This window comes from Guillardia theta (assembly GCF_000315625.1).
Source record: "Guillardia theta CCMP2712 unplaced genomic scaffold GUITHscaffold_39, whole genome shotgun sequence".
In the NCBI taxonomy this organism is placed as follows: Eukaryota; class Cryptophyceae; order Pyrenomonadales; family Geminigeraceae; genus Guillardia; species Guillardia theta.
The window spans coordinates 245991-269512 of NW_005434635.1; the positions used below are offsets into that span (position 1 = coordinate 245991).

Genomic DNA, 23522 nt, shown 5'->3' on the forward strand with positions numbered 1-23522 from the left:
TGGCGGCCGCACGGCTGCCCCGGCCGGCCCGGGCCCGGCCCTGCCCGGCGGCGCCTTCCATTTCGCACCGACTCCGTGCCTCACCAGCTAGTTCAAATATACGTTCACTGGGCAATGCACCCCAGGATGTACCGGCGAGTATGGCAGAGGAGAACTAGCTGCCGAAATGCGCATCAGATTATTGTCATGGTGCTTGCAATCATGATGTCCTGCGGCATGTTGTCACCGACGTCTGCAGTTGTCGAAGATGAAACGTGGGAGAAGATGTTTGTGCAAGGAGTCGACGAAAAATCGTTGAAAGACTATCTGTTCAAGATTACAAGCTACGACCATGTCGCAGGCACCCTGGGAGACCTCAGATCCACCAACTTCGTCAAGAACAGACTAGAATCATCACTCAGAGACACTCCTGCTCTCGTGGAGGTAGAGGCTGTTCCGGTCATGCTGTCCTACCCCATCAGTCGGCAGTTGAGAATGACAGAGCCGGTGGAATTCAATGCCAGTCTGAGCGAGACCATCTTGCCAAACGATGCTACCTCAGACAACGTCTGGAGAAACCTCTCTTTCAACGCTTATTCGCCCTCCGGCAACGTCTCTGCGCAGCTGGTGTACGCCAACTACGGTGACCCGGACGACTTCGTAGCGCTAGAGAAGCTCGGCGTGTCCGTCGAGGGCAAGATTGTGATTGTACGGTATGGGTCGACGTTTCGTGGTCTGAAGGTGAACTCCGTTGATGTTTGCTTCCTCCCTTGTCATGATCGATGACTGCCCGAGCACAGGTCATGAACGCCGAGCGGAGGGGAGCGATCGGCTGTATCATCTACAGCGATCCTGAGGACGACGGCTACCAGCGCGGACCGACGTACCCGGATGGGCCATGGAGGCCGAAACAAGCAGTGCAGCGAGGATCCGTCCAATTCAACTCGCTCTGTGCCGGCGACCCAGCACGCAAGTACTCCAAGAAGTCAACGATGGACCTTTGCGGGTATGCCGTCGAAGACCTCATCCCCTCCATCCCTGTCCTCCCGATCTCTTACGAGGATGCTGCTCCTCTGCTGCAGAATCTTGTCACTCCTGGAGACCTCCCTCCTGGCTTTCAAGGCGGTCTTCCCTTCAAGTATGCGACAGGCCCAGGTCCAGCCCACGTCAACCTGCTCGTAAACAACAAGTTCGAGGCTCGCAGGGTCTGGAATGTCTTCGCTACCATCCCCAGCGGCAACTTTGGAACAGCAGACGACAAGCTCGTGCTTGCCGGCAATCACCGCGATGCGTGGGTCTATGGCGCCGCTGACCCCAACTCTGGGACCGCTGCTCTACTCGAGATGGCCAGAGTCTTGGGGGACATGTTGAGGAAGGGATGGAAGCCGAAGAGGACTATCGTGCTGTGTAACTGGGACGGAGAGGAGTACGGGCTTCTTGGGAGCACAGCATGGGGGGAGAAACGAGCTAAGGAGCTCTCCTCCAAGAGTGTCGTCTACCTCAACGTGGACGTCGGGGTCGCCGGCCCGCACCTTTCAGTGCACGCCTCTCCTTTCCTCAGCCCCGTCATCACCAACGTCTCCCGCATGTTCGTTGACCCAGCAACGGGTCAGCCTCTCGATCGAGCATGGTTTTGAATCTTGTTTCCCTGAAACGTATCTAGGCCTACCTCCACGGCAGACACTGAAGCTGATCGTTGGGTAACCATATTTGGATTTCCGCAGGTAGAACTTCAAGGTTCGAAGCACATGCTTTCTTATGTTGTCTGTCAGGGATATCAAGATGGTGTGCTGCGTTACATGAGAGATAGGGGGGAGATCGGTAGGTCTCCATTCAACTTTGATCTTTTCATTTTGTTTTAGTTTTTTATGAGAGAGATTTCAGAGGAATGGAAATATTCTGGGACGAACTACCTGGCGGTGAAATTCAAGGATCAAGAGACTGGTACGCCGGACATTTGTTGCTTCTTATGGTAGTAACGAAGGTTTGTCAGTGGCTGAGGCGCTTGGCTTGAATGGTTCGATCATGCCAGGAGATGGTGGGCAAAACTTGATCAACGCCTGAACAGGCCGGCATGGATTCTAACGCTTCCCTGCTGTACCTCAGGACTTCCCGGGGACAACTTCATGATCGGAGTCAAACGTGGAGCTCAACTTGGCAATTTCAATTTGCAAGAGTGAGAGAGAGAAGCTGTCATGTGTCAAGGCTAACGTTGAGAAGGAAAAGACCATCGCAATTGGACAAAGCTGCTGCCAACCCGTCATCAGTCAAGGACAAGAATCCTGTTGTCACCAAGAACTCAGCTTTGCGAGGGGGAAGGTTGTGGGATTTCCTGATTGTTTTCACTTTTTCTGACATTCTTTTTGTATTTGTCACGGTTCAGCTTCGGAAGATTTTTATCGGAACTCTTTGAAATCACAGATCTTAACGGATGAGTAAATCAGTGACTTCCGAATGTGAAATTTCCACTATAGCTTGACCACGCCGCCGCACTGCTAGGACGGTCACGGGTGGCGGCCGCACGGCTGCCCCGGCCGGCCCGGGCCCGGCCCTGCCCGGCGGCGCCTTCCATTTCGCACCGACTCCGTGCCTCACCAGCTAGTTCAAATATACGTTCACTGGGCAATGCACCCCAGGATGTACCGGCGAGTATGGCAGAGGAGAACTAGCTGCCGAAATGCGCATCAGATGATTGTCATGGTGCTTGCAATCATGATGTCCTGCGGCATGTTGTCACCGACGTCTGCAGTTGTCGAAGATGAAACGTGGGAGAAGATGTTTGTGCAAGGAGTCGACGAAAAATCGTTGAAAGACTATCTGTTCAAGATTACAAGCTACGACCATGTCGCAGGCACCCTGGGAGACCTCAGATCCACCAACTTCGTCAAGAACAGACTAGAATCATCACTCAGAGACACTCCTGCTCTCGTGGAGGTAGAGGCTGTTCCGGTCATGCTGTCCTACCCCATCAGTCGGCAGTTGAGAATGACAGAGCCGGTGGAATTCAATGCCAGTCTGAGCGAGACCATCTTGCCAAACGATGCTACCTCAGACAACGTCTGGAGAAACCTCTCTTTCAACGCTTATTCGCCCTCCGGCAACGTCTCTGCGCAGCTGGTGTACGCCAACTACGGTGACCCGGACGACTTCGTAGCGCTAGAGAAGCTCGGCGTGTCCGTCGAGGGCAAGATTGTGATTGTACGGTATGGGTCGACGTTTCGTGGTCTGAAGGTGAACTCCGTTGATGTTTGCTTCCTCCCTTTTCATGATCGATGACTGCCCGAGCACAGGTCATGAACGCCGAGCGGAGGGGAGCGATCGGCTGTATCATCTACAGCGATCCTGAGGACGACGGCTACCAGCGCGGACCGACGTACCCGGATGGGCCATGGAGGCCGAAACAAGCAGTGCAGCGAGGATCCGTCCAATTCAACTCGCTCTGTGCCGGCGACCCAGCACGCAAGTACTCCAAGAAGTCAACGATGGACCTTTGCGGGTATGCCGTCGAAGACCTCATCCCCTCCATCCCTGTCCTCCCGATCTCTTACGAGGATGCTGCTCCTCTGCTGCAGAATCTTGTCACTCCTGGAGACCTCCCTCCTGGCTTTCAAGGCGGTCTTCCCTTCAAGTATGCGACAGGCCCAGGTCCAGCCCACGTCAACCTGCTCGTAAACAACAAGTTCGAGGCTCGCAGGGTCTGGAATGTCTTCGCTACCATCCCCAGCGGCAACTTTGGAACAGCAGACGACAAGCTCGTGCTTGCCGGCAATCACCGCGATGCGTGGGTCTATGGCGCCGCTGACCCCAACTCTGGGACCGCTGCTCTACTCGAGATGGCCAGAGTCTTGGGGGACATGTTGAGGAAGGGATGGAAGCCGAAGAGGACTATCGTGCTGTGTAACTGGGACGGAGAGGAGTACGGGCTTCTTGGGAGCACAGCATGGGGGGAGAAACGAGCTAAGGAGCTCTCCTCCAAGAGTGTCGTCTACCTCAACGTGGACGTCGGGGTCGCCGGCCCGCACCTTTCAGTGCACGCCTCTCCTTTCCTCAGCCCCGTCATCACCAACGTCTCCCGCATGTTCGTTGACCCAGCAACGGGTCAGCCTCTCGATCGAGCATGGGACGGAGCCATCGGGACGCTGGGCTCCGGGTCGGACTACACAGTCTTCCTTGATCATCTCGGCATCCCATCGGTCGATTTGTCATGGCGGCACAATACCAGTGCCTACGGCGTCTACCACAGCGTGTACGACAGCTTCTCCTACATGGTGCAGCAAGTTGATCCAGACTTCCGCTATCATGCTCTCTGCACCAGGTTCTGGGGGGTCACCCTCCTTCGGTTCTCGGATAGTGCTCTCCTCCCGTATGATCCCAAGAGCCTTGCAGGAGCGTTGAATAAGTACTTGCTGTACGTCAAGAGCATGATGAACGCGACGGTGTGTCGAGGACAGTGCTCGGAGATCTTCAAGGTGGTGAAGCAGGAGGGGAGTGGTGTGTTCCCACTAGACCTCAGTGAGCTAGAGGAGGCAGTCAGCGGCTTCACGACCGCTGCGTCCTCTCCTGCGCTGCAGCAGGCCATCGCATCCTGCAGGCAGGAAGGAGCTTGCAGCAAGAGGCTGCTGCTCCGTCTGAACGAGGCAATGAGGAGGACAGAGAGAGCATTCCTGGATCCGGCAGGGCTCCCTGGGAGGAAATGGTTCCGCCACATCCTACAGGCGCCCGGGCTGTACCTCGGGTATGGCGCTGACATGTTTCCTGGTATCTGCCAGGCGATTCGTGATGGGGATGCGAAGCTGGCGCAAGAACAAGCGACGCGCTGTGCGGGGGTTGTGAAGCACGCGAGTTCGGTTTTAATGAGCTGGCAGCAAGACAGAGAAGTCGTTACTTGAAGGAAGACTGTACAACAAGAACAACAAGAACAAGAGGGAGAACAAGGGGGAGGAAAACTATGGGGAAAACAAGATGATGAAGAAATACAATGTCACTCTCAATCCTGTGCAATCTGCGCGATCAGAAAATCGACGAACATCTCTGCAGCCTTCTCCGACGTCGACGGGGTCTGGCCATCGTCGGTCACTACCTTGAGAAACTGCCTCTTAATCCTCCTCTGCTCTCCGATGGGGACGACCCGGTTGATAGTGACGGGCTTGCTGCAGTACGGGAACTTCACCACCCCTGCCATCACCCCCTCTGACTGGCTCTTCTGAAGGGTTCCGAGGATCTGCGACGTTATCACATCTATCTCGTGCAGCATGTTCTTGTCCGCCACGGGCTGGGAGACTGTCGCCAGGTTCGGATTGAGGCTCTTTCCTTCGATCATGCTCACCACGTCGTCCAGCGGGAGGACCTCGTCCTCTGGCCGCACCACAAACAGCGGCCTCTCCCATCGATTCCTGTCGTTGGGCCGCTCGAACCTCTGCGGCAGCTCCGCCAGGATGCTCTCCCCGTACGCCCCCGTCCCCGCGTTGAACCCGGCTATCTGCTCCACGGTCGCGTCGCAGTGGATGGTGCACATGGTAGTCCCCACAGCCCGGGCGATGCAGAAGAGCTCGTAACGGAATCCCTTGATGTAGTTGAGATCGTCGGCAACGACCGTCAGGTTCTTGGTCAGCGTCCGTTCGATCGCTGCCTTGAGAGCGGACCTGCTCATTTTCTCCGCCTGCAGGGAGAGGATGAGGGAGGGAGGGAGGGAGGGAGGGAGGAAGATGGAGTTAGCGGAGAAGAAGAGGATACGGGAAACCAGTTTAGTTTAGTTTGGCACAAAATATCCTGAATGATCACCTGGGAATCCTTATAGCTTTCATTTCTGTCTATACCAAGACTCTCGTTGTTGATCAAAGTGTGTGAGATTCCCTTCTCAGCAAGAAAGCTGCACAGCTCTTTTGACCTGTTCGCACGCTAGACCATCAGGTTTTGCAGAGCAAGTGGCTGAAGTGGCTCACCTTGTGGTTTTCCCTGAGGAAGGGTATCCACAAACAACGACCAGAGGCATGCTACCCTAGTCGAGCATTCATGGAAACTGTAAGAAACAAAAATCAGGCATTAGACTTTCATTCGGTTTTAAATCTCTCAATTGTGTAGAACCTTGATTTTATGATTGCTCTGAAAACATAGCCCATGCTGTCCTTCATGGCTAAAGTCAATTTGTACCGCTCGCTCGTGTCTCGAATGTTATCTCTATGGTCCAGCTGCTCCTGCTCCTGCTTGTTCTACTCCTGCTCCTGCTCCTGCTTGTTCTACTCCTGCTCCTGCTCCTGCTCCTGCTCCTGCTCCTGCTCCTGCTCCTGCTCCTGCTCCTGCTCCTGCTCCTACTGCTGCTCCTGCTCCTGCTCCTACTGCTGCTCCTGCTCCTGCTCCTGCTCCTGCTCCTTCCTCAAATCGTTTCCGCACATGCACTGTGCTGTATGAGCTTTCAAGGACCCTACCCGTTTTTTGACTTCTCATAACCTACCACCCCACAACAATTAACCACCCCACGCACCACCCCATCTTACGCTGGAATTGTACCCCTTCTTTCGGTTTTCCGGCTACCCCAACATGACCTACCACCCCCGGGCATGAGTGCTACATCCCATCCAACTACCCACCAACTGAAATGAAACTTGGTTGAATCCAGGGGGTGTGATTGAGATACACGTCCCTGAAGGGGTCGTTTGACCGAATCATCAGGAGGAGACTACGGGTACTTTTTCTCAAGATACATTTCTGTAGGGGTAGAATTCAAAGGGGTGGGGTGGTAGTCGATGTGCCAGATAGATAAGTATGCTGATGACAAGTAGGGAGCAGGGAGAGGAAGACGGCGATGCAGGAGCGAGAGAGTCTCGATTCCGACATGATCGTCAGATGGAGCAGTAGGAAGGAGCAGGAGCACGATGACCATAACGAGATCAAACAAGACATGGGCAGAGAGAGCTCCTGGAACGTGAGACGGGCTGAGCTACAGCAGAACAAGTTAGTGGAGATAGATTATCTGGAGATAGATAGTTGATAGCGAGAGAAGGATAGATAGGATAGATGGAGAACACAGGTGGGGCGGGGACTCGAGCTGATTTCATGGTTGAGGGTGAGATCATAAAGTAGTGCAGGGTGATGATTTGAAATAATGGTCATACACGACTAACAGGAAAGAGACTGGATATGGCTGGATCAGCCTTGAAATAGTAGAAAGGATGGCGGAGCAGTGATATGATGCGACATAAACTTAACTAGAAGTCAATTCTTCAGGATTGAACCATTTCTTTGTTGAGAACTCTCGATAGAGTATGAGCCTCATCAATCAACACTCACATCAAGCATGACGTCTGATTGTGTTTGTGCGCAGATCCCTGATACTTGTGAATGTGTTTTTGAGTGCTGTTGGGGTCGACATGCTTGGGTTGCGGAACGATGCAGACCTTCGGCCGGTTATCTGGGTCTTCAAGTATTACCTCATATCATACCTTGCATGGACATATGAGGATTATTTTCGACATTCATATCTTCTGTCATTTCTGACAGTCCTGGTGATTTCTTACTACTCCTTCGCTGGAGCAACGATCACTCATAACACGATGCATTCCAAAGTTTTCTATGGCAAGTGGGCGAACAGGATCTGGCAAGTTCTTCTCTCCTTGACCTACGGGCATCCTGTCAGTTCCTTCGTTCCAGGCCACAACCTGAGTCATCACCGATACACACAACTCCTTCAGGATCCCATGAGAACCAGCAAGCTGCGGTTTCGATGGAACTTTTTGAATGGCCTGTTGTTTCAGCCCATCGTTGCAGGAGATGTCTTCAAGGCGGATGTGAGATACATCAACATGCAGAGCAAGATTCAGACTGCCAGGGCTCAAGAGTTCTACACGAACTGCATGCGCGAGTTCTCTATCGTCGGCTTGACGACGGTCCTCCTGCTCGTGCTCGACCCCCGCAAGTTCTTCGTCTACGTCTGGTTTCCTCATTTCTTCGCTCAGTGGGGTATCGTGTCGATGAACATGCTGCAGCACGACGGCTGTGACCTTGTCCCTAGCCTTGTGAGGGAGGAAGCAGTAGAGAACTGGAACGGCAGCAGAAACTTCGTGGGTCCCCTAATCAACTACCTGACATTCAACAACGGATATCACACTATTCATCATCTCCATCCTACTATGCATTGGTCTAGGCTGCCGGAAGAGCACGAGCGAGTAGTCAAGCCGAAGATTCATCCTTCGTTGGATGAGCGCTGCATGGCGAGGTAAGGCCTGCTCCTTCTCCTACTCCTACTCCTTCTCCTGCTCTTTTTCCTTCTCCCCCTCCTTCTCCCTCTCCTGCTCCTGCAGCTGCTCCTGCTGACTTTCCGCGCCTCCAGGTACATTGTCCGTGCTTTCATCTACCCTGGAAAGCGACTGGACTACCTTGGGAACGAGGTCAAAGTACCAGCAGGTGAGAGAGAGGAGGCGAGCCGGTGATGCTGATCAACAAGATGCAGAGCCCGAGCCCGAGGACGCTGATTGGACTCAAGACTACGCGCCTGATGGGCTCAAACCTCAAGATTATCAGGTGGCTTTTCTTGTCAGCTCTTCACCCTTGTGAGCTCTTGAGCAGGTAGACATGAGCTGGAAGGGTATCCTCCGAGCTCTGCCGCTCATCCCCCTCAAACTCCTGGCGCCTCTCTACTCCCCTGTGCATAAGATCGCCTAAAAAGCGTTCGCTCCTCCTATACTCAACGTCTTCATTCGTGTGATAACATCACTATGACGCAGAATGAAATAAAGCCATTCATGTCGGAAACACCCGTAAGCACGAAATTCGTATGTTTGCATTTATTGGAGAACAGATTGAATAATGTTTCTGCCTTCTTATGCTTGCATGCGCTTGGCAGCCTCGCGAGCGACAGCCTTCTCCTTCTGGCGAGTCTTCTCCTGTGACTTGGCACCCATGATGCCTCCACCCCAACGACGCAAATCTTCAGCCCTGTCGTTGAAGTTGCTACGAACGTTATCCACGAGCTTGGAAAATGCTCCCTTATCCTGCAAACGAGGGTCAGTTACCACGTATCCTTCATCTCTTCCATTTTCTCACCTCATCCCGAATGTTGGTGAACGCAAGAGCAGTAGCGTTCTTCTTGTGAACGACAGCTCCGAGCCTTGCCTTGCCCTTGACGATGCAGTAGGGGATATCGTGCTTGCGGCAGAGAGCCGGAAGCCAAATTACAAGCTCAATAGGATCGACCTGCGCACAGACCATCACATGCCGCATCGGGCAAAGGGAGAGCAACTCACATCGTGAGCGATAACGACCATGGTTGCCCTCTTGGAGGTCACGAGGCGCTCGATGTGGTTGATACCGCACTTGACGAAGCAGGGCATCTTGTCCTCCTTAGCCTTGCCGCCAGCAGCCTTGGCCTCAGCCACGGCCTTGAGACGCTGCTCCTTGGCCTCCTTGGTCTCAGGTCTGTACTTGTTGAGCATCTTGAAAACCTCAGCGGCTGCAGGCGAGCATCAGCGATGGAACAAGAGGGAGGAGAATGAACGCACCAGTGTTCTTATCTACAGTGCGGGTGAATTGGTGGATGGCAGGAGGGATCTTGAGACGCTGGTACAGCACCCTGCGCTGACGCTGAAGACGGACATTCTTGGGCCACTTGACGAAGCGGGCAAGGTCCTTCTTGGGCTGGACGTTGTTTCCAATGCCGAAGTTCTTAGGAGTCTTCTGGAACAGAGGGTTCTCCTCCTTCTTGGCAGACTTCTTGGCCGCAGCCGCAGGAGCCGCACTCTTGGGTCCCTGAGTCACATCGTCTCAGCCACAACAAGCAACCGGGAAGATAGCGTGCAGGTTTCATGTGCTGTGAATGAAATGCCACAAACAAACACGTCTCGAATGTTAGATCGGCAACTCAACACATGTACTCAGAACTCAACACACAAGTGAAACAATAGACAATCGCAAGCTGAACGCGGAATCAACACTGCTGAACGTGATGGTATTCACACAACAACCCAACTGACTGAAATGAGACAGGAAACTCGAGGGTGGTGATGCTATACATATGAGAAACATGAATGAACGCGAGTCCAAACACAGTGATCAACGTCTTTCACATATTCAAGTAAGCTACAAGACATCACCAAGTAACAGCTGCATCATATAGCTCAACCTTTCACGGATCAGGCATCAACAAGAAAGAAGTCAAAGTGTCTTTGCAGAGAAATTTTTGTTGCTCATACATGATTCTTTAACATATTTTACGAACATGAGATCACAGGAATAATAGCACTCTATCGCATCACTTGTATACCACATGACTGCCATGCCCAACAAACATCACTTTTCATGGGAACACTATCTCATCGAGCTTGACAGGTTCTGTTATGCTCGGATGTTATACCATCTGGCATCATCCTTCATCTCATCTCATGTTCTTCCTCCTTCTCTCCTCCTCCTCGCCTCTCAGCATCTCCACCCATCCTCCCCCTCATCGCCACCGCCTCCATCACCTTCGGCATCGCTCGCTCGAGCTTCGCACGCGCACGCGTCTGGAAAAAAAAGGCTCAGACCTAAACACCCCTACCCCTACCGACTCCAGAATTGCAAGGTACCTCGGGCTCTCGCAAATGTCCTCACTACGGGTATCTTTTGATATGAACATTACCCGTGTTGATGTCAAAAGTACCGGTACATTTTGGAGGGGGCCCCATACCACCCCACCATTGGTCCCACCCTTTAGTTTATTTAGTTAGGGTTGGTTGTTGAACTAACCCCCTTGACCCGCGCCAAAGCCGCTCCCAATGGCGCCTTCGGAAGCCGTATGCATGTGAAACAGTGTGAAAGGAAAGGGGAGGGGGGGGGGGAGGAGAGCAGTGATGACATGCTGGGACAAATCACTAGTGATGATGTGTCATTCCATGCTATGCTATGCTATGCTATGCTGTGAAGTGATGTGAAGTGATGTGAAGTGATGTGAAGTGAAGTGATGTGATGTGATGTGATGTGCTGTGCTGTGCTGTGCTGTGCTGTGCTGTGCTGTGCTGTGCTGTGCTGTGATGTGATGTGATGTGATGTGATGTGATGTTATATGATACGATAGGGCATGGTATGACAAGACATGTGATACGACCGGATAAGACATGTGACTTCCAGCACTGTCCAAACCCTTGAGGCTTCCCACAAGATGTTGAAATGTCTCGCGCTTAACTTTGCAGAGCAATCAATTGATTTGTATGTATGATTGAAATAATCAAACAATATGGTCTACAACGAGATGGTAGGCAGCCCCTCCGATTTCACTCATTCCTCGATGATAGAAACTGAGGGCAAAACTCTGCAAAGATCTTGTCCAAGGTCACTTCCTGCTCCTTTGCTATGTCTGCCGCTCTCTGCTGAAAGTTTTCCGTCATCTCTTTCAAATCGTTCGCAAGAGAAATGGCAGGGACTTTCGCCTTCAAGGAAGCTTGTTAGAAAGCTCAACAAGCAATTGTCTACATCTCACCAATGAACACTCGTCCCTGTTGAGGTCTTCGTAGATTTGGATCTGTTGCACAGTCAACGATCGCAAGGGCAGAAGTGGGTATCATCACGAATGTTGCAGCTGCGATGAACCTTCGGATGTATACGCCAGTCATGAACATCTCGTCCTCTCCTGAACTGTCGTCTTCTGATGTGTGCCGGCCTGTTCTTCGCAGATACGAAGGGCGACTCAGGCTGAAGAGATTGGAGCTTGCTTTCTCAATCAGCTCGATGTCGTGCTGAAGGAGGCGACAGTCAGAAAGTCAACAACAAGCAACACAATTGCAGCTCACCCTCTGACGGAAACGACCATATTCCTTCTCGGCAAGTTCCGACGAGTACCATGACTCCACCATCAGCTCAGCATCTGACTTCGGGAGGCAGTTCTCAGCCATGTCTGACGAGTCTTCGGACTGAGAAGACAGCAAGCTTTCAACAGGTTTGGCGGCAGCTGCTGCTTTCTCCTGGTTGTAGTCGGTGTGTTGAGGCGCGCTTGGTTGACCAACCCCAGCAAGAGGAAAGGAAAGCGCAACTATGAACCTCTCGGTTGTCGTCGACTTGCCATACGAGTTCTCGCCGAGCAAGATTTGACCTGACATGGGCGAGTTGCTCTTATAGATCTGGAAGGAGATGACAGAGGAGGTCTTGGCGTTGAGACCCTCAAGTAGCATCCCGTCCAGCTTGCGGAATCCTTGAGACAGCCACTGTGGCGCCACTGGGCAAGACTCTATCAAGATATACAAATAGGCAGGAGCCCCGAGGTGCAGGGAAGACTGACAGAAAGCATGTGGGCCCTGCATAATTTTTCAACGTACATTACAGGCCGGGCACAACCAACCTCATAGGGCTTGAGGATGTAAAGCAGCCCCGAGAGTTCTTTGGGAACGCTGTGGAAGACGATCGTAGAGTCACGCATGCGCTCCTGGTGGTTAAGAAACAGCGGCTCATCCTTTGCGATATGGCCGGTAACAAACTGTTCAAAGCTTGCTTTGAGACTATGAGCAAGTGGGCTCGAGATGTACTTACCCGTACAGTGCTCAAGACGTGCTCATATTGTTCTTCGTGTATCTCCAGAGGAATCTGGAAACGTGTCATCAAGGGCTGCTGGTGTGCTTTGGAAGATGTACCCGATTCTCATGAATCCAATGGTGAACGTGCCCCTCAAAATACTCCTTGGCAGCCTGCAACATCAGCGTCATGGGCATCCACGTGTACAGCAGCACTAGGCAGATCATTGTCACCTTGGAGATCTTCTTGAGAGATTGCAGGCGAGCGTTCGAAGCTCGCTCCCTCAATGACAGGCCGTCCCTCCCTTTGCCGATCTCCACCGCTGCAAGGGCATCGCAGATGCGAACGGCCTTGTCGCTCGCCTCTTCGATCGCTTTCTCGCGATGCTCAATCTGCTCCAGCCTTGCCTCCAGCTGCTTCATCCTTCCTTGACATGTCTGGACTTTGTTGCGAAGCTCCGCCATCCGCGCCTGGTTGTCCTTCTCTGTCTTCAGAGTCTCTGAGTTCAGCAGCTTCGCTGCCCTGCATGCCTCCGAGACCTTCCACCTGCTCGACAGGAGGCATGCGTCAGACTGCTGGGGATGAGACGGGACGTCAGACTCACAGCCCTTTCTCTCCCATCTCCAACTCCGTCATCCATTTGATGCAGTCCTTGGGCGGCGCTCCTGGCTCAATCTTCCTGAGGCCAGTGAAGTTGCTCTGCAGTCCCTTGACGCTCGCTTCCTCCAGGCATCCGTACCCTCGAGCATCGGGATCCGCACTTCCTTTAACAGACCCAGCGCTCAACTGGAAGGGAGCGCCTTGCCCGAGGGAGAACATTGTGACACGAGGATGCCTGGTTGCGTACCTTACCTCTCCTGCTCTCCGCTCCTTCCCGCTCCTCTCTTTTCGTCCTGACCTGACCTGACCGTTCCTGTCCTGTCCTGTCCTGTCCTGTCCTGACCTGTCCTGTCCTGTCCTGACCTGTCCTGTCCTGTCCTGTCCTGTCCTGTCCTGAGCTGACCTGAGCTGACCTGACCTGACCTGACCTGTCCTGTCCTGTCCTGAGCTGACCTGACCTGTCCTGTCCTGTCCTGTCCTGTCCTGTCCTGTCCTGACCTGACCTGACCTGTCCTGTCCTGTCCTGTCCTCTCTTCGCTCACTCCTGCCTCCTTGTCCTGTCTTTCCGCCTCCCTCAAGTCCCCCCTCTTCCTTCCTGGCTCAAGTCAGGCTTCCCTCCTATCCAAATTTTCACTCACATTGGGGCAGAGATTATCTCATAGCCCCGGACCATTATCAGTATTTGCTGTCTTTTCCCCCTCTCCCTTCCTCTCTCCGCGTGCAGCGCAAGCTTCGCTTAGAATCGGCTGCGCCCTCCACCTTCCTCTTTCTAGCCGCCCCCTCCCCCTCCCCCTCCTCCTCTGAGCCTCAACTCTGCTAGCTTGTCTCCCTTGCTGCATCTCCTCTGCTTCCTCTCAACAGTCTTGCTGCGATGGGAGTCTTGTCGTGGGTTGGTCTGGGAGGGAAGAAGTCTGGCGACGACGAGCTTTTCAGCGACGATGCAGGGAACGGGGTAAGTTTGTGCGCATTCATGAATCTACCTGTATGCCGAGCTCAATGAGGAGTGACGGTTTGTGTTTCAGCAGAGCAGTCAAGCCGACAAAATCAAGCAAGTTTACCAGAAACATATGGCTTCCAAGTACCTCAATGAGCTTGCCTCCCAGATCTCTTTCAAGTGCTTCATGAAGTGCTCGAATGAGAGCTCCATGAACACATCGGAGAATGGTTGCACAGCACTATGCTGTGACAGATACCTAGACACGATCAACTTCGTCCGTCAAGTGATGTCGACGAGGAACAGCAGATAATCGTTTCTTTGAAGGGACGAGGAGTGGATACAGATGCCTCGATCATTCTTCATGCTCTGCTAGCTGCATGCTCTATTGTGGGAGCCACTCATTTCATTCATTGGTGTGTTGATAAACATTCGTACTGACGTTTGGGTGAATAAAGAAATTCATACCTGCCGCATCGCCATGTTAGTTTTTTTCATGAGTGGCTAACCATCTTGATAAGTCAGACGCATTGCATGGTTACGATGTTTGAACTCAGTACGAGGACAATCAGGAATTATTTACATGAAGGAACAAAGGTGTGAACTTGAGAAACAGAGGAGTCATCTGAGGATGTCATGGTCCAAGAACCTCAGCCTGTACCGTCGGACTTGCTTCATCACTTGGCGCTAAACAAGCTTCACTAAGTACGGCCAATTGTCATTTCCAGAGCCACTTATCATGCGCCGATGATGACAGTGAGAAGATCGCCGGGAATGAGAGACTCCGCGCTGCCAGTATCATGCCAACTTGGCAAGTTTCAAGCCGGCGGCCCGGGGCCCGGCCGGTACCGTCACGATAGGCTAGTACTGACCGTCCCGAAGTTCACGGTTCAACGGTTCAACCGAAGTTCAGTGGCATCACTGGACTGTCAGGGCCTGAGTCAGCGGAGCCTGGCCCACTGCCCAGTGGGGCGGCCCGGCCGGGCGCGCCACCCGTGACCGTGACCCGCTGCCGTGCACGGCTGTCGGGCGGTGCCGCGGGCGGCCGGGCCGCAGGCCTCAGTGAGGCCCCGGGCCGCGCGGCGCCGCCCGACTGGCAGCCGGGCGGGCCCGGGGCCGCCCGGCGGCCGCGGGCCGGGCCGGGCGGGCCGCCCGGCGGTGACTGAGCGGGGACGAGGGCTAGTGGAACCGATATGGGACGAGGGTCTGTCAGCGGAAATAGAACCATGGAGCGGTTCGAGGCGTGCACAGCTCACGCCAATGCCGCGGGGTGGGAGGGTCGAAGATGGGGAAGGGGAAGGGGAGCCATCGCAGCTACTTCGGCGGCACTGCTTCTATGCCTCGTTGTCCTCGTCTCGATCGGAGGGAGAAAGACTTCTGTCTTGCAGGAAGAGGTGAGATGATAGTTGTCCATACTTGTTTGTTTGTTATGTGGACCAGCACTTGCTCATTGATGTCACCCTTCACTCTATCTTCTGACATATCTTCACCACAGGGAACAGACTCGAAGATGGAGGCTGCAGAGAAGCTGGCGAAGTGGTCAAAGGAAGTGAACGATTTGGAGGCTGAAGTCAAGAAGTTCGAGGTCGAGGCCAACGAGAAGGCCGTGGACGAGCTTGTGCACCTAGCTAAGGTCAAGGATCTGCTAAATCAGCTCAAGGATCAGGTCCCTCTTGAGGCTCCTCCGAAGCCCTGGAGCTACGAGGGAGCGACTGGGCCTGACCATTGGGCTGAACTCTCCTCTGACTATCAGCTTTGTGGTGCTTGCTGAGTACGGCGCGAGGTTGGTGGTGACGAAGGCGGCAGGTACCGGGCAGCAGCAATCTCCCATCAACATCGAGCTTGACCTGCAGCAAGCGTCTCTCCCATCTCTTGGATGGGTTTTGCCCAAGGACGTAAGGCCCTTTGACTTGCTGCCTCTCGAGCACACGTGCGCGCGATGGCGATCTGAAGCTTTCTGTTTCCATGGTTCAGAATGCTGCGGTGACGACCAAGACCGGAGACAGTGCGCTAGCTGGACGTGAGTCTCCTGCCAGCTCCCCCTGTGCCTGGCTGAACCTCCGCGCAGGGGAGTTTTACAACGGCCACACGTTTGAAGTTGAAAGCCTTGGGTCACCTACTCTCCTTCTGGGTGGTGTTACGTGAGAAACCTTTGTGAAGGGCGACGCTCTTGCTTGCTGAGCTTCACTGCAGATACACCCTGGAGCAGTTCCACTTCCACACCCCTTCCGAGCACAAGGTTGCGGGCAGGCACTATGATATGGAGATGCATTTCGTGCACTCGGCCATGGTGGACGGCCAGAAGAAGCTTGCTGTGATTGCAGCATTCTTCGAAGTGGTGTGTGTTGTGCGATTCTGATCTTTACATGTGAGTGACTTTCTATCTTCAGGGCGATAACTCTCCCGCGTTCGTCAAGCAGTTGTTCGAAACTGCCCTACCGAGCGTCAGCAGTAATCCGACGGCTTTGGCTCCAAACTTGGACTTCAGGGTGAGAATTTGAATGGTTCCTCTTCGCCCCTGATCCTGTTCCTCCAGGGGATCGCCCAGGAAGTTCTCGTCGGGACTGTCCCTACCAAGCTCGAGTCCGCCAACGAGTTCGTTCCCAACTTCAAGAACTACTTCCAGTACACGGGATCCCTCACAACCCCCCCTTGCACTGAGGGTGTGACGTGGGTCGTGTTGAAGAATCCAGTTGACATCACGGTAGGATTCAAGGAGCTCCCCTCCCTCCCTCCGCCTTCTCCCTTTCAGCCCCCTCCCCCTCTTTCTCCCTTCAATGTCCTCGCCACTTGCGCTGAGTTTGTCTGACACAGGCGGCCGATCTCAGCGCCATTCAGAATCTGGAGGGAAAGAACAGTCGGCCGACACAGCCGTTGAACGGACGTGTCGTCCTTGACGTGGGCGGCTCAACCCCATGAACGCAGCCCTCCTTCTCTCCCTTGCAAACTTTTATCATCACTTAAGCTAGATTCTACCCTCAAGTCAGTGTACAACTGCAACCAACAACTCAATAAATCAACAGAAGCCATCTGTTGCCATCTCTGCTGCTAGTCGCTACAGGTCTGGTCCAGAGGAATCTGACTCGTCGTCCGTCCCTTGCTCCTCGTCCTCTTCGTACACGAGATGAAATCTGGGCCATCCTCTCAGTCCCTACACTCATCCCATCGACAGTACCTCCCCATCAATCCGACGCAGCAAGAAACCAGCTCGTCACTCTCTCCGAACTGAACCTTCCACGTACCTGACACAGCAGGTCACAGGGATCGAAATGAGGACAAGTACCGTGAGTCGCAGGATCCGGTTCCACCAGCACCCCAACCTGACCCACGTAGGGCTGGCACCAATCCTCGTTTGCAAAGGATGCAGCTATCTTGACTTTCTCTCCTGGTTTGATCCTCTTGTCAAAATCTTTGACGATCCCTACACCACAGTCAGCAGGACAGCAAACAGCAGTCTCAGCATGTGACCTCTCCCCGCATCACTGACAGTCCTGCCTCGGAAGTCATCCAACACAAGGTCAACTTTCGCCTGGCTCAGGTCCTCCTTCCTCCTGACGTCTGCCTCCTCCCTGCAGATGCTCCTCTCCATCGGCCTCGCTACCCCCTTGGATGTCCTGCTCTTCCTTTGAAAGACGCCTTCCTCCAGCGACGGCAGCCTCGAAGCAAAGTGAATCGAGCTCCTGCCCTCGTTGACCTGCGTGCTGGCAATCTGGTCGGCGAATGGCAGAGGAGTAGGAAGCAGTTGGATCCTCTTACCTTGAGTCGTGTGACTTGACCCTCCTCCACTCCTGCCCCACGTTCCTCATCTCCTGCCGCTCCTTGGAGCTGATCCGTCCTGGTGCTGCATGGCGCACAGGGATCAATTGGAGCATGTTTGCACTTGATTCTGGTCTTTCACCTGTCTTCCTAGGTGCGCTCATGAGGAGAGCTTGCACGGTCGTACAACAAGGCAACCTTGGTGCTGCGTAACTATCAGATCAAATGATGTCAGTCACCGTCTGAGTCTGTCATTGAGAAGATAGATGGCGTGTTGGAACTAGAGCAGCTAGAGAGAAATGAGAGTAGAGCGAAAGAGGAGGAAAAGGACATGTAAATCTGGTTTCTGTCAAAAACAAGCGCATCAACAACAAATGTCATCTTCATGTTCGAACCGAACGACGATATTCATGTCGACGTCTTGCATGCAGCTATACATGCCCCCTGGATCAGATCGCACCCACTTGCCATGGCGGCACATCAGAAGCTACACCATCGTCCTCTACTGAGAGCGCAGCTGCTGCGCTTGCATGTCGACGCGCGGACTAGGGGAGCCATAGGGCCGCAAGGGCGAAAGGGCCACTGCCAGGCAACTGGCAAGGCGGTCAATCCTCTCTGGTTCTTGAAATGTCTGCCTTTTTCAATTTACTAGGAATGAATCTGAGGCGGGCCTATGTTTTAAAAGAAATCGAAGATATTTCATGGTCGATGATGGACAGCGGGTGTTAGAGCACAAGAACAAGTTATGCTTTAGGTTGTATGTGGTGTAGAACAGAAGAACAGCGCGCGTTGAATGTCTCGTTACGGTACTACTCAGTTCCTTCGATCCTCATGTCCTGCTGGTTCACTTCCTCAACCTGGGTCGAGGAGGCTCGGCAGACCAGTCGACGGTGACCTGAGCAACGGATGTTAAAGGAAGAGGGAGGGACGGAGAGGATACAAGATCAGGAAACTCAGAAGCAGATTCACGATAGAGTTCCATCTCCTGCGCAAGATGTAGATCAGAAAACGAGAGGACGGGGCTGGCGTGTTTGGAAGGAGAGGGAAGGAGGAAGAAAGGACAAACCTCGTCAGTCAGGAGACAGTCATCCAGGAGTGCTTCGATCTTCTCTTTCTGCATGTCTACCCCAATGAACACGATCTCCTGTCGCCTGTCCCCCCACTCGCACTCTTTGCTGCCAAAGTCGGAGATGATCTGTCAAGGGTCTCAGCCAGCTGCTCTCCCAGCAGGGAGCTGAAAAAAACGCCCACACCTCCTTGAGCTCATCCTGGCTCTTGGGCCAGAACTTGAGGGGGGTGGCGGCCCAATACATCCCAAAGTCTTTGAGGTCGAAGAACTGCACAGACAGAAACTCAGCAGCATGTGAGGGATGGAGAGCTCAGAGAGTAGAGGGCTGGAGGCTGGGGGGGGGGAGGAGGTAAGCGGAAAGAGGAAGATGGAGGGGGGAAGGCGGAAGAGTCGCTGAGAGTTCCTAACCTGCCCTGCGTGCGACCAGAAGAGGGCGACTCGATGGTACGTGCTGAGCCAGACGAAGCTTGAGAGTGAGAGCACGTGTGGAGGAAACATAGCAATTCAGTTCCCTTGGCTTCCTCCCTATCGGCTCCTCACCCCTTGCTCCTCAAGATGTTTCTCATCGGATTGTCGCTTTGTTCGCGGCTGCCCGCAGCTACCCCAGGGATGACCCATCCTTCCTGCTCAGTCGGGTGAGATCAGAACGCTCAAGTGTTTGGGTCAAACCTTGCCGCTGCTGCTGCTTGATTTGATGGGAAGCATCTTGATGACGGCCTTGAGCCGATCCGGATGGAATGGTCTGCAACATTGTTAGAACATCACCTCCACTAGAGCTACAAGTGACCTTCGCCGAGTGTACACGAATGATGTGATGCCGAACTTCGTTTCGGGGTCGTCATTATGAGAGTGAGAGTGAGAGTGAGAGTGAGAGTGAGAGTGGGAGTGGGAGTGGGAGGCATCTGTACATTCAGGATCATCACAAGCAGCATCGTGGGTATGCGCATGATGGCTGTGCGATGTGTCTGTGCAGGTGGGATCGGTACAAGCAGCGTCATGCGCGTGACTGTGGTCGTGAGCATGAGATGGATCCTTGCAATCCGCATCGTTACACTCCGTGTGAGAGTGATCATGCCCGTGAACCTCCTTGACGCCCTCATGGCTAGAATGCTCTTCCTCCTTCTTGTCCTTGAGCAGAGCTGACTTGACCACGGACCGGAAGTCATCCTCATCATCGGCCTGGGCAACCCAGGAGGACCTTTCAGAGCCCAGTACCACCGACAGGTCGACCTTGCCGAACTTGGAGGGGATGATGTCAGCTGTAGGGTTGAGGAAGGATACGATTTTCTTCAATCGCTCCATCTGCCCGTCATTCACCAGGTCCGCCTTGTTGAGGAGGACGTAGTCTGCCACTTCCACCTGCTCTGTCAGCAGGTCGACGATCTTGCGGTCCGTGAAGACCATGTTGTTGTCGTCTTCGATCAAGTCTGCGCGGTCCTGGATCCCCTCAGCTGACTGGTACATGGACAGGAAATTTGCGGCGTCAACGACGGTCACCATGTTCCTCAGCTCCGCATAATCGAGCGCGGGGTGTCCTGCATACTCCATCTCGTAGAACTGCTTCCTGATGTTCTTGGGCTCCGCTACTCCGCTCAGCTCGATCACGATGCGGTCAAATGGGTCTTCTCTCTCCGCTGAGACGATCAGCAGCTTCATGATCGCCTGCTCGGGTTGTCAGCCACTTTCCTCCCCACCCTTCCCCCCTACCCCTCCCCGCCTGGTCTCCCCCATCTCCCCACCCCACCTGCAAGAGCTCCTCCGACGCTGAGCAGCATGCACAGCCGTTCTGCAGCTCCATCACATCCGAGCTGTCTACCAGCTCACCGGCGAACGATGTCAGCCCCCTCTTGGTCTCCGTCTTAACCAGCTTCGAGTCAATGTTCACAGCAGCCATGTCGTTGACAACGATTCCAACTTTCAGCCCTCCCTTGTTCTGCAGCATCTCTTGGAGCAAGGTTGTCTTCCCCGATCCCAGGAACCCAGACAGCAGAGATATCGGAATCTTCTCCTGCGAAGGCGTGAGCGGGTCCAGCAAACAGCACTTCTGCCTTACCAAGGCATCTCCATCTTCAGACATCTTCAACGCCCTCCACGACGACCCGTGGCCTCGCAATGCTGCAGTCTTGACGCTTCTTGCCCTCAAAGAGGAGGAGAATGTGCATCTGTTGTTGGATACTAGCTTCACAGGGCTCGGCATCAAGTTTGGAGTGAATGCCATGCTCCCCTTTGCTCTCGCAGGAGCTCCGAAGTTCATGGAAGCCTGCGATGACACGGCAGCATGAAACCCCAAGAGGATGAGGAAGATGAGGGTGGTGTTGTGCCTCATACCACTTCTTGCTCGTCTGCAGCAGACAGTAAGTCCCTCCTCCCACTCTCCTCTCCATCGCTCCCTCCCTACACATCGAATCCAAGAAACTCCCTCGCTCGTCCACCTGGACCCTACATGGCCTCTCAGTCCATCAACCATCACCTAGCTTATCCCTGGCTCCATTTCTTCCTTCATGTTCTCCTTCTGCTCTCTCCCTCCCCCTACCCCTCCCCCCTCCCTGCACCCCAACACGTTGCGCCTTCTGCATGGTGCATTTGTACCCCTACTCTTGTCGGTATCTCACCGTGTACCACCGGTCTTTGGACTCGAAAAATCTCGATGGAAGGAGGGGTACTTTGCTTACTACCCCCGACAAACACTAATATGGTGTAGCTTGACCAGAGGATGTGGGGGAGAGAGGGAGGGAGGGAGGGAGGAGGGAGGGAGGGAGGAGGGAGAGACAGAGGAGGGGGAGACAGAGCAGGGAGGGAGACGTTTCTTTCTTGTTGCCTGCTGACAGTGGACAGGACTCTATGGCACTCCAACAGGAGAGGGTCAGACATACAACACTCTTCACTCTTCACTCACTAACTCATCCCTGTGGATGCGACATGTCGTTGCTATCAACACGTGGGAGATCAGATCCTTTGGCATTCTTCGCTTCCATCCTCAACCTCGCACTCTCCTCTCTTGATCGTTTCGAACTCATTCGCTTCTCCTTGGGGTCGAATCCCTTCCCAAGCATGTCAGAGCACAACCATCTACATCCTACCTCTTCTTGCCTGTTCTTCCGCTCCAAACACCGCCCATGGCGGAGTTGGCGCTATGTAAGACATCACATCGAGCTCCTTCGTTTCCAGCCATCTAAGCACACATCAACCTTGGACAGTCTCGTGCGAGCACGCTTCTTGTTTTCAGGATGGTCAGAGGTGAATACCTCCTCCATGCCGTGATGAACTTGTCGTAGTCGATGTGGGTGTGCCATTGCTGTCCTATCAGGTAACGACGCGATGCGATCAGGATGCAGCAAGAGTGCTCGTGCTCGCTAGCGATCTGTTGCAATCAACGTAAGAGGAGGAGGGGAAGAGGAGGACGAGGGCAACAGAGATCAGTAAGAGCGGGGGGCGGAGGGGGCGATGTAGTAGGAGAGTGGGAGCCTCGGGCGTCAAGACTTACATCATATTCATCCTCCACCGAAGGTTCGGCCCTGATCGCCTCGACAAGTTCCCTCGCAAACTGAACCACCTCTGAGTGGAGAGGAACGCTTTCCATGGTGATCTCCGATGCCTGGAGGGTAAGATGTCAGTCTGTTGTTAACTTGCAATCTGTTGAGGTGCGGGAGGGCTCGATCTGACGATAGAATGGGTGTGGGAGGAGACGTATGCAAGAGATGATAGATAAAGGTGATCGCATGCTATGAGAATGAAGCTGAAAACAGAATTGCAACATCTCCATTCGTGCCACAACATGACAGGGGGAGTTGCAACGCATCGACAAGCTTGGAGCAGCTGTCGGGCCTAGGAGGGGAGCGACTGCTCACCTTTGAGGTACCACAATAGGTGACGCCCTTGATCTCGATGAAGTGCGGCCTCCCAAGGGCGACCAGCTTCGCGTAGTTTGCAACGTCGTCAACATTCTTGTCCTTCACTAGGGTAAGACGGTAGACTGGAGGCGGTCAGGTTGAGGTGACGTCTGCTGACCAACTTCACCTGTCCTACAGTCTTTGTCCTTGAGAGCTCTTAGCGACTGAGCTAGCCGGCTCCAGCTGTCCTCGAACAGAGGCCTGAGAAAATATTTCAGAGGCTTGTCCTTGGTCAGAAGGACTTGTCGCAGACGCACATCACCTCATTACATCATGACAGCACTCCCAACTTCATCTACAAACATCATCTTCCAACATCTTCTACTGACATCATCTGCTAACGTCATCTTCTAACTCATCCGCTAACATCATCTACTGACATCATATCCTGACATCACATCCTGACATCATATCCTAATTCATCTGCTAATATGATCTAGTTATATCATATCACCTACTGGCATCATCTTTTAACATCATCTATCAACATCATCTTGTATTCTCTACCATCATCTTCCACCATCATCCGGTTGTCACCTGTCAATCTTGGTGAGGGTCTCCGGGTTCGCGGCATCGATGGAGACGTAAAGCTGGAATGAAGATGTTACCACACACTTTCTTAATCCATCTATTGTCCTGCTCCTGCTCCTGCTCCTGCTCCTGCTCCTGCTCCTGCTCCTGCTCCTGCTCCTGCTCCTGCTCCTGCTCCTGGTCCGGCGCCGGCTCCAGCTCCAGCTCCGGCTCCTCCCTCCTTCACTATTAAAAAAAAAAGGGAAAAAAGAGGGAGGTTTATGTGTTTTTTTTTTGACGTTGAGGAGGGGGT

The 23522-nt window shown here is 53.6% G+C and overlaps 8 protein-coding genes across 8 annotated transcripts in view; 4 read left to right on the plus strand and 4 right to left on the minus strand.

The window, feature by feature from the left end:
* The first annotated feature begins 110 nt into the window (after positions 1 to 110).
* On the plus strand, positions 111 to 5455 carry GUITHDRAFT_159725 (hypothetical protein). The gene is made up of 3 exons (XM_005831568.1): positions 111 to 720; positions 780 to 1067; positions 3531 to 5455. The coding sequence occupies exons 1-3, from the start codon at positions 115 to 117 to the stop codon at positions 4866 to 4868; spliced, it is 2232 nt and encodes a 743-aa protein (XP_005831625.1). The 5' UTR covers positions 111 to 114; the 3' UTR covers positions 4869 to 5455.
* Positions 5456 to 7298: 1843 nt separating this feature from the next.
* On the plus strand, positions 7299 to 8724 carry GUITHDRAFT_152933 (hypothetical protein). Its single transcript, XM_005831569.1, has 4 exons — positions 7299 to 8191; positions 8306 to 8379; positions 8426 to 8496; positions 8542 to 8724. The coding sequence occupies exons 1-4, from the start codon at positions 7347 to 7349 to the stop codon at positions 8635 to 8637; spliced, it is 1086 nt and encodes a 361-aa protein (XP_005831626.1). The 5' UTR covers positions 7299 to 7346; the 3' UTR covers positions 8638 to 8724.
* A 22-nt stretch (positions 8725 to 8746) lies between these two features.
* Positions 8747 to 10451, minus strand: RPL7Ae (large subunit ribosomal protein L7Ae, cytoplasmic). The gene is made up of 5 exons (XM_005831570.1): positions 10434 to 10451; positions 9474 to 9720; positions 9219 to 9424; positions 9019 to 9168; positions 8747 to 8966 (listed from the first exon to the last, which is right to left on the minus strand). The coding sequence occupies exons 1-5, from the start codon at positions 10440 to 10442 to the stop codon at positions 8796 to 8798; spliced, it is 783 nt and encodes a 260-aa protein (XP_005831627.1). The 5' UTR covers positions 10443 to 10451; the 3' UTR covers positions 8747 to 8795.
* Positions 10452 to 11219: 768 nt separating this feature from the next.
* Positions 11220 to 13269, minus strand: GUITHDRAFT_109425 (hypothetical protein; the record flags this gene model as incomplete). The annotated part of the gene is made up of 9 exons (XM_005831571.1): positions 11220 to 11375; positions 11426 to 11467; positions 11514 to 11681; positions 11736 to 12236; positions 12281 to 12415; positions 12469 to 12522; positions 12570 to 12623; positions 12684 to 12996; positions 13055 to 13269. The coding sequence occupies 9 exons, from the start codon at positions 13267 to 13269 to the stop codon at positions 11220 to 11222; spliced, it is 1638 nt and encodes a 545-aa protein (XP_005831628.1).
* Positions 13270 to 13921: 652 nt separating this feature from the next.
* On the plus strand, positions 13922 to 14297 carry GUITHDRAFT_109426 (hypothetical protein; the record flags this gene model as incomplete). The annotated part of the gene is made up of 2 exons (XM_005831572.1): positions 13922 to 14002; positions 14073 to 14297. 2 exons carry the CDS (start codon positions 13922 to 13924, stop codon positions 14295 to 14297), a joined length of 306 nt encoding a protein of 101 aa, XP_005831629.1.
* A 913-nt stretch (positions 14298 to 15210) lies between these two features.
* GUITHDRAFT_109427 (hypothetical protein) lies at positions 15211 to 16903 on the plus strand (the record flags this gene model as incomplete). Its single annotated transcript, XM_005831573.1, has 9 exons — positions 15211 to 15378; positions 15480 to 15744; positions 15791 to 15879; positions 15959 to 16004; positions 16053 to 16125; positions 16178 to 16322; positions 16375 to 16473; positions 16521 to 16688; positions 16799 to 16903. 9 exons carry the CDS (start codon positions 15211 to 15213, stop codon positions 16901 to 16903), a joined length of 1158 nt encoding a protein of 385 aa, XP_005831630.1.
* A 1582-nt stretch (positions 16904 to 18485) lies between these two features.
* Positions 18486 to 20886, minus strand: GUITHDRAFT_87366 (hypothetical protein; the record flags this gene model as incomplete). Its single annotated transcript, XM_005831574.1, has 10 exons — positions 18486 to 18635; positions 18681 to 18725; positions 18807 to 18935; positions 18994 to 19077; positions 19218 to 19275; positions 19350 to 19432; positions 19479 to 19551; positions 19597 to 19895; positions 19959 to 20474; positions 20554 to 20886. The coding sequence occupies 10 exons, from the start codon at positions 20884 to 20886 to the stop codon at positions 18585 to 18587; spliced, it is 1671 nt and encodes a 556-aa protein (XP_005831631.1). The 3' UTR covers positions 18486 to 18584.
* A 1016-nt stretch (positions 20887 to 21902) lies between these two features.
* Positions 21903 to 23522, minus strand: part of GUITHDRAFT_52860 (hypothetical protein) — a gene marked incomplete at both ends in the record, with an annotated part of 3467 nt that continues 1847 nt past the window's right edge. The window contains 6 exons of the mRNA XM_005831575.1: positions 21903 to 21981; positions 22055 to 22170; positions 22294 to 22404; positions 22658 to 22782; positions 22827 to 22900; positions 23237 to 23313. Coding sequence (XP_005831632.1) covers positions 21903 to 21981; positions 22055 to 22170; positions 22294 to 22404; positions 22658 to 22782; positions 22827 to 22900; positions 23237 to 23313 — 582 coding nt within the window. The remainder of the gene's footprint in view (positions 21982 to 22054; positions 22171 to 22293; positions 22405 to 22657; positions 22783 to 22826; positions 22901 to 23236; positions 23314 to 23522) is intronic.

Bases quoted from the DNA above. Each gene is read 5' to 3' on its own strand.
- GUITHDRAFT_159725 (XM_005831568.1), top strand. From the start codon at position 115: ATGCACCCCAGGATGTACCGGCGAGTATGGCAGAGGAGAACTAGCTGC. The intron at 721-779 runs GTGAACTCCGTT...GCCCGAGCACAG, and splicing joins CGACGTTTCGTGGTCTGAAG to GTCATGAACGCCGAGCGGAG. The intron at 1,068-3,530 runs GTCACTCCTGGA...ATCTCTTACGAG, and splicing joins CTCCTCTGCTGCAGAATCTT to GATGCTGCTCCTCTGCTGCA.
- GUITHDRAFT_152933 (XM_005831569.1), top strand. From the start codon at position 7,347: ATGCTTGGGTTGCGGAACGATGCAGACCTTCGGCCGGTTATCTGGGTC. The intron at 8,380-8,425 runs GTGAGAGAGAGG...AACAAGATGCAG, and splicing joins CGAGGTCAAAGTACCAGCAG to AGCCCGAGCCCGAGGACGCT. The intron at 8,497-8,541 runs GTGGCTTTTCTT...GCTCTTGAGCAG, and splicing joins TCAAACCTCAAGATTATCAG to GTAGACATGAGCTGGAAGGG.
- RPL7Ae (XM_005831570.1), bottom strand. The intron at 9,425-9,473 runs GTGCGTTCATTC...GCTCGCCTGCAG, and splicing joins CACTGTAGATAAGAACACTG to CCGCTGAGGTTTTCAAGATG. The intron at 8,967-9,018 runs GTGAGAAAATGG...CCTCGTTTGCAG, and splicing joins TCACCAACATTCGGGATGAG to GATAAGGGAGCATTTTCCAA.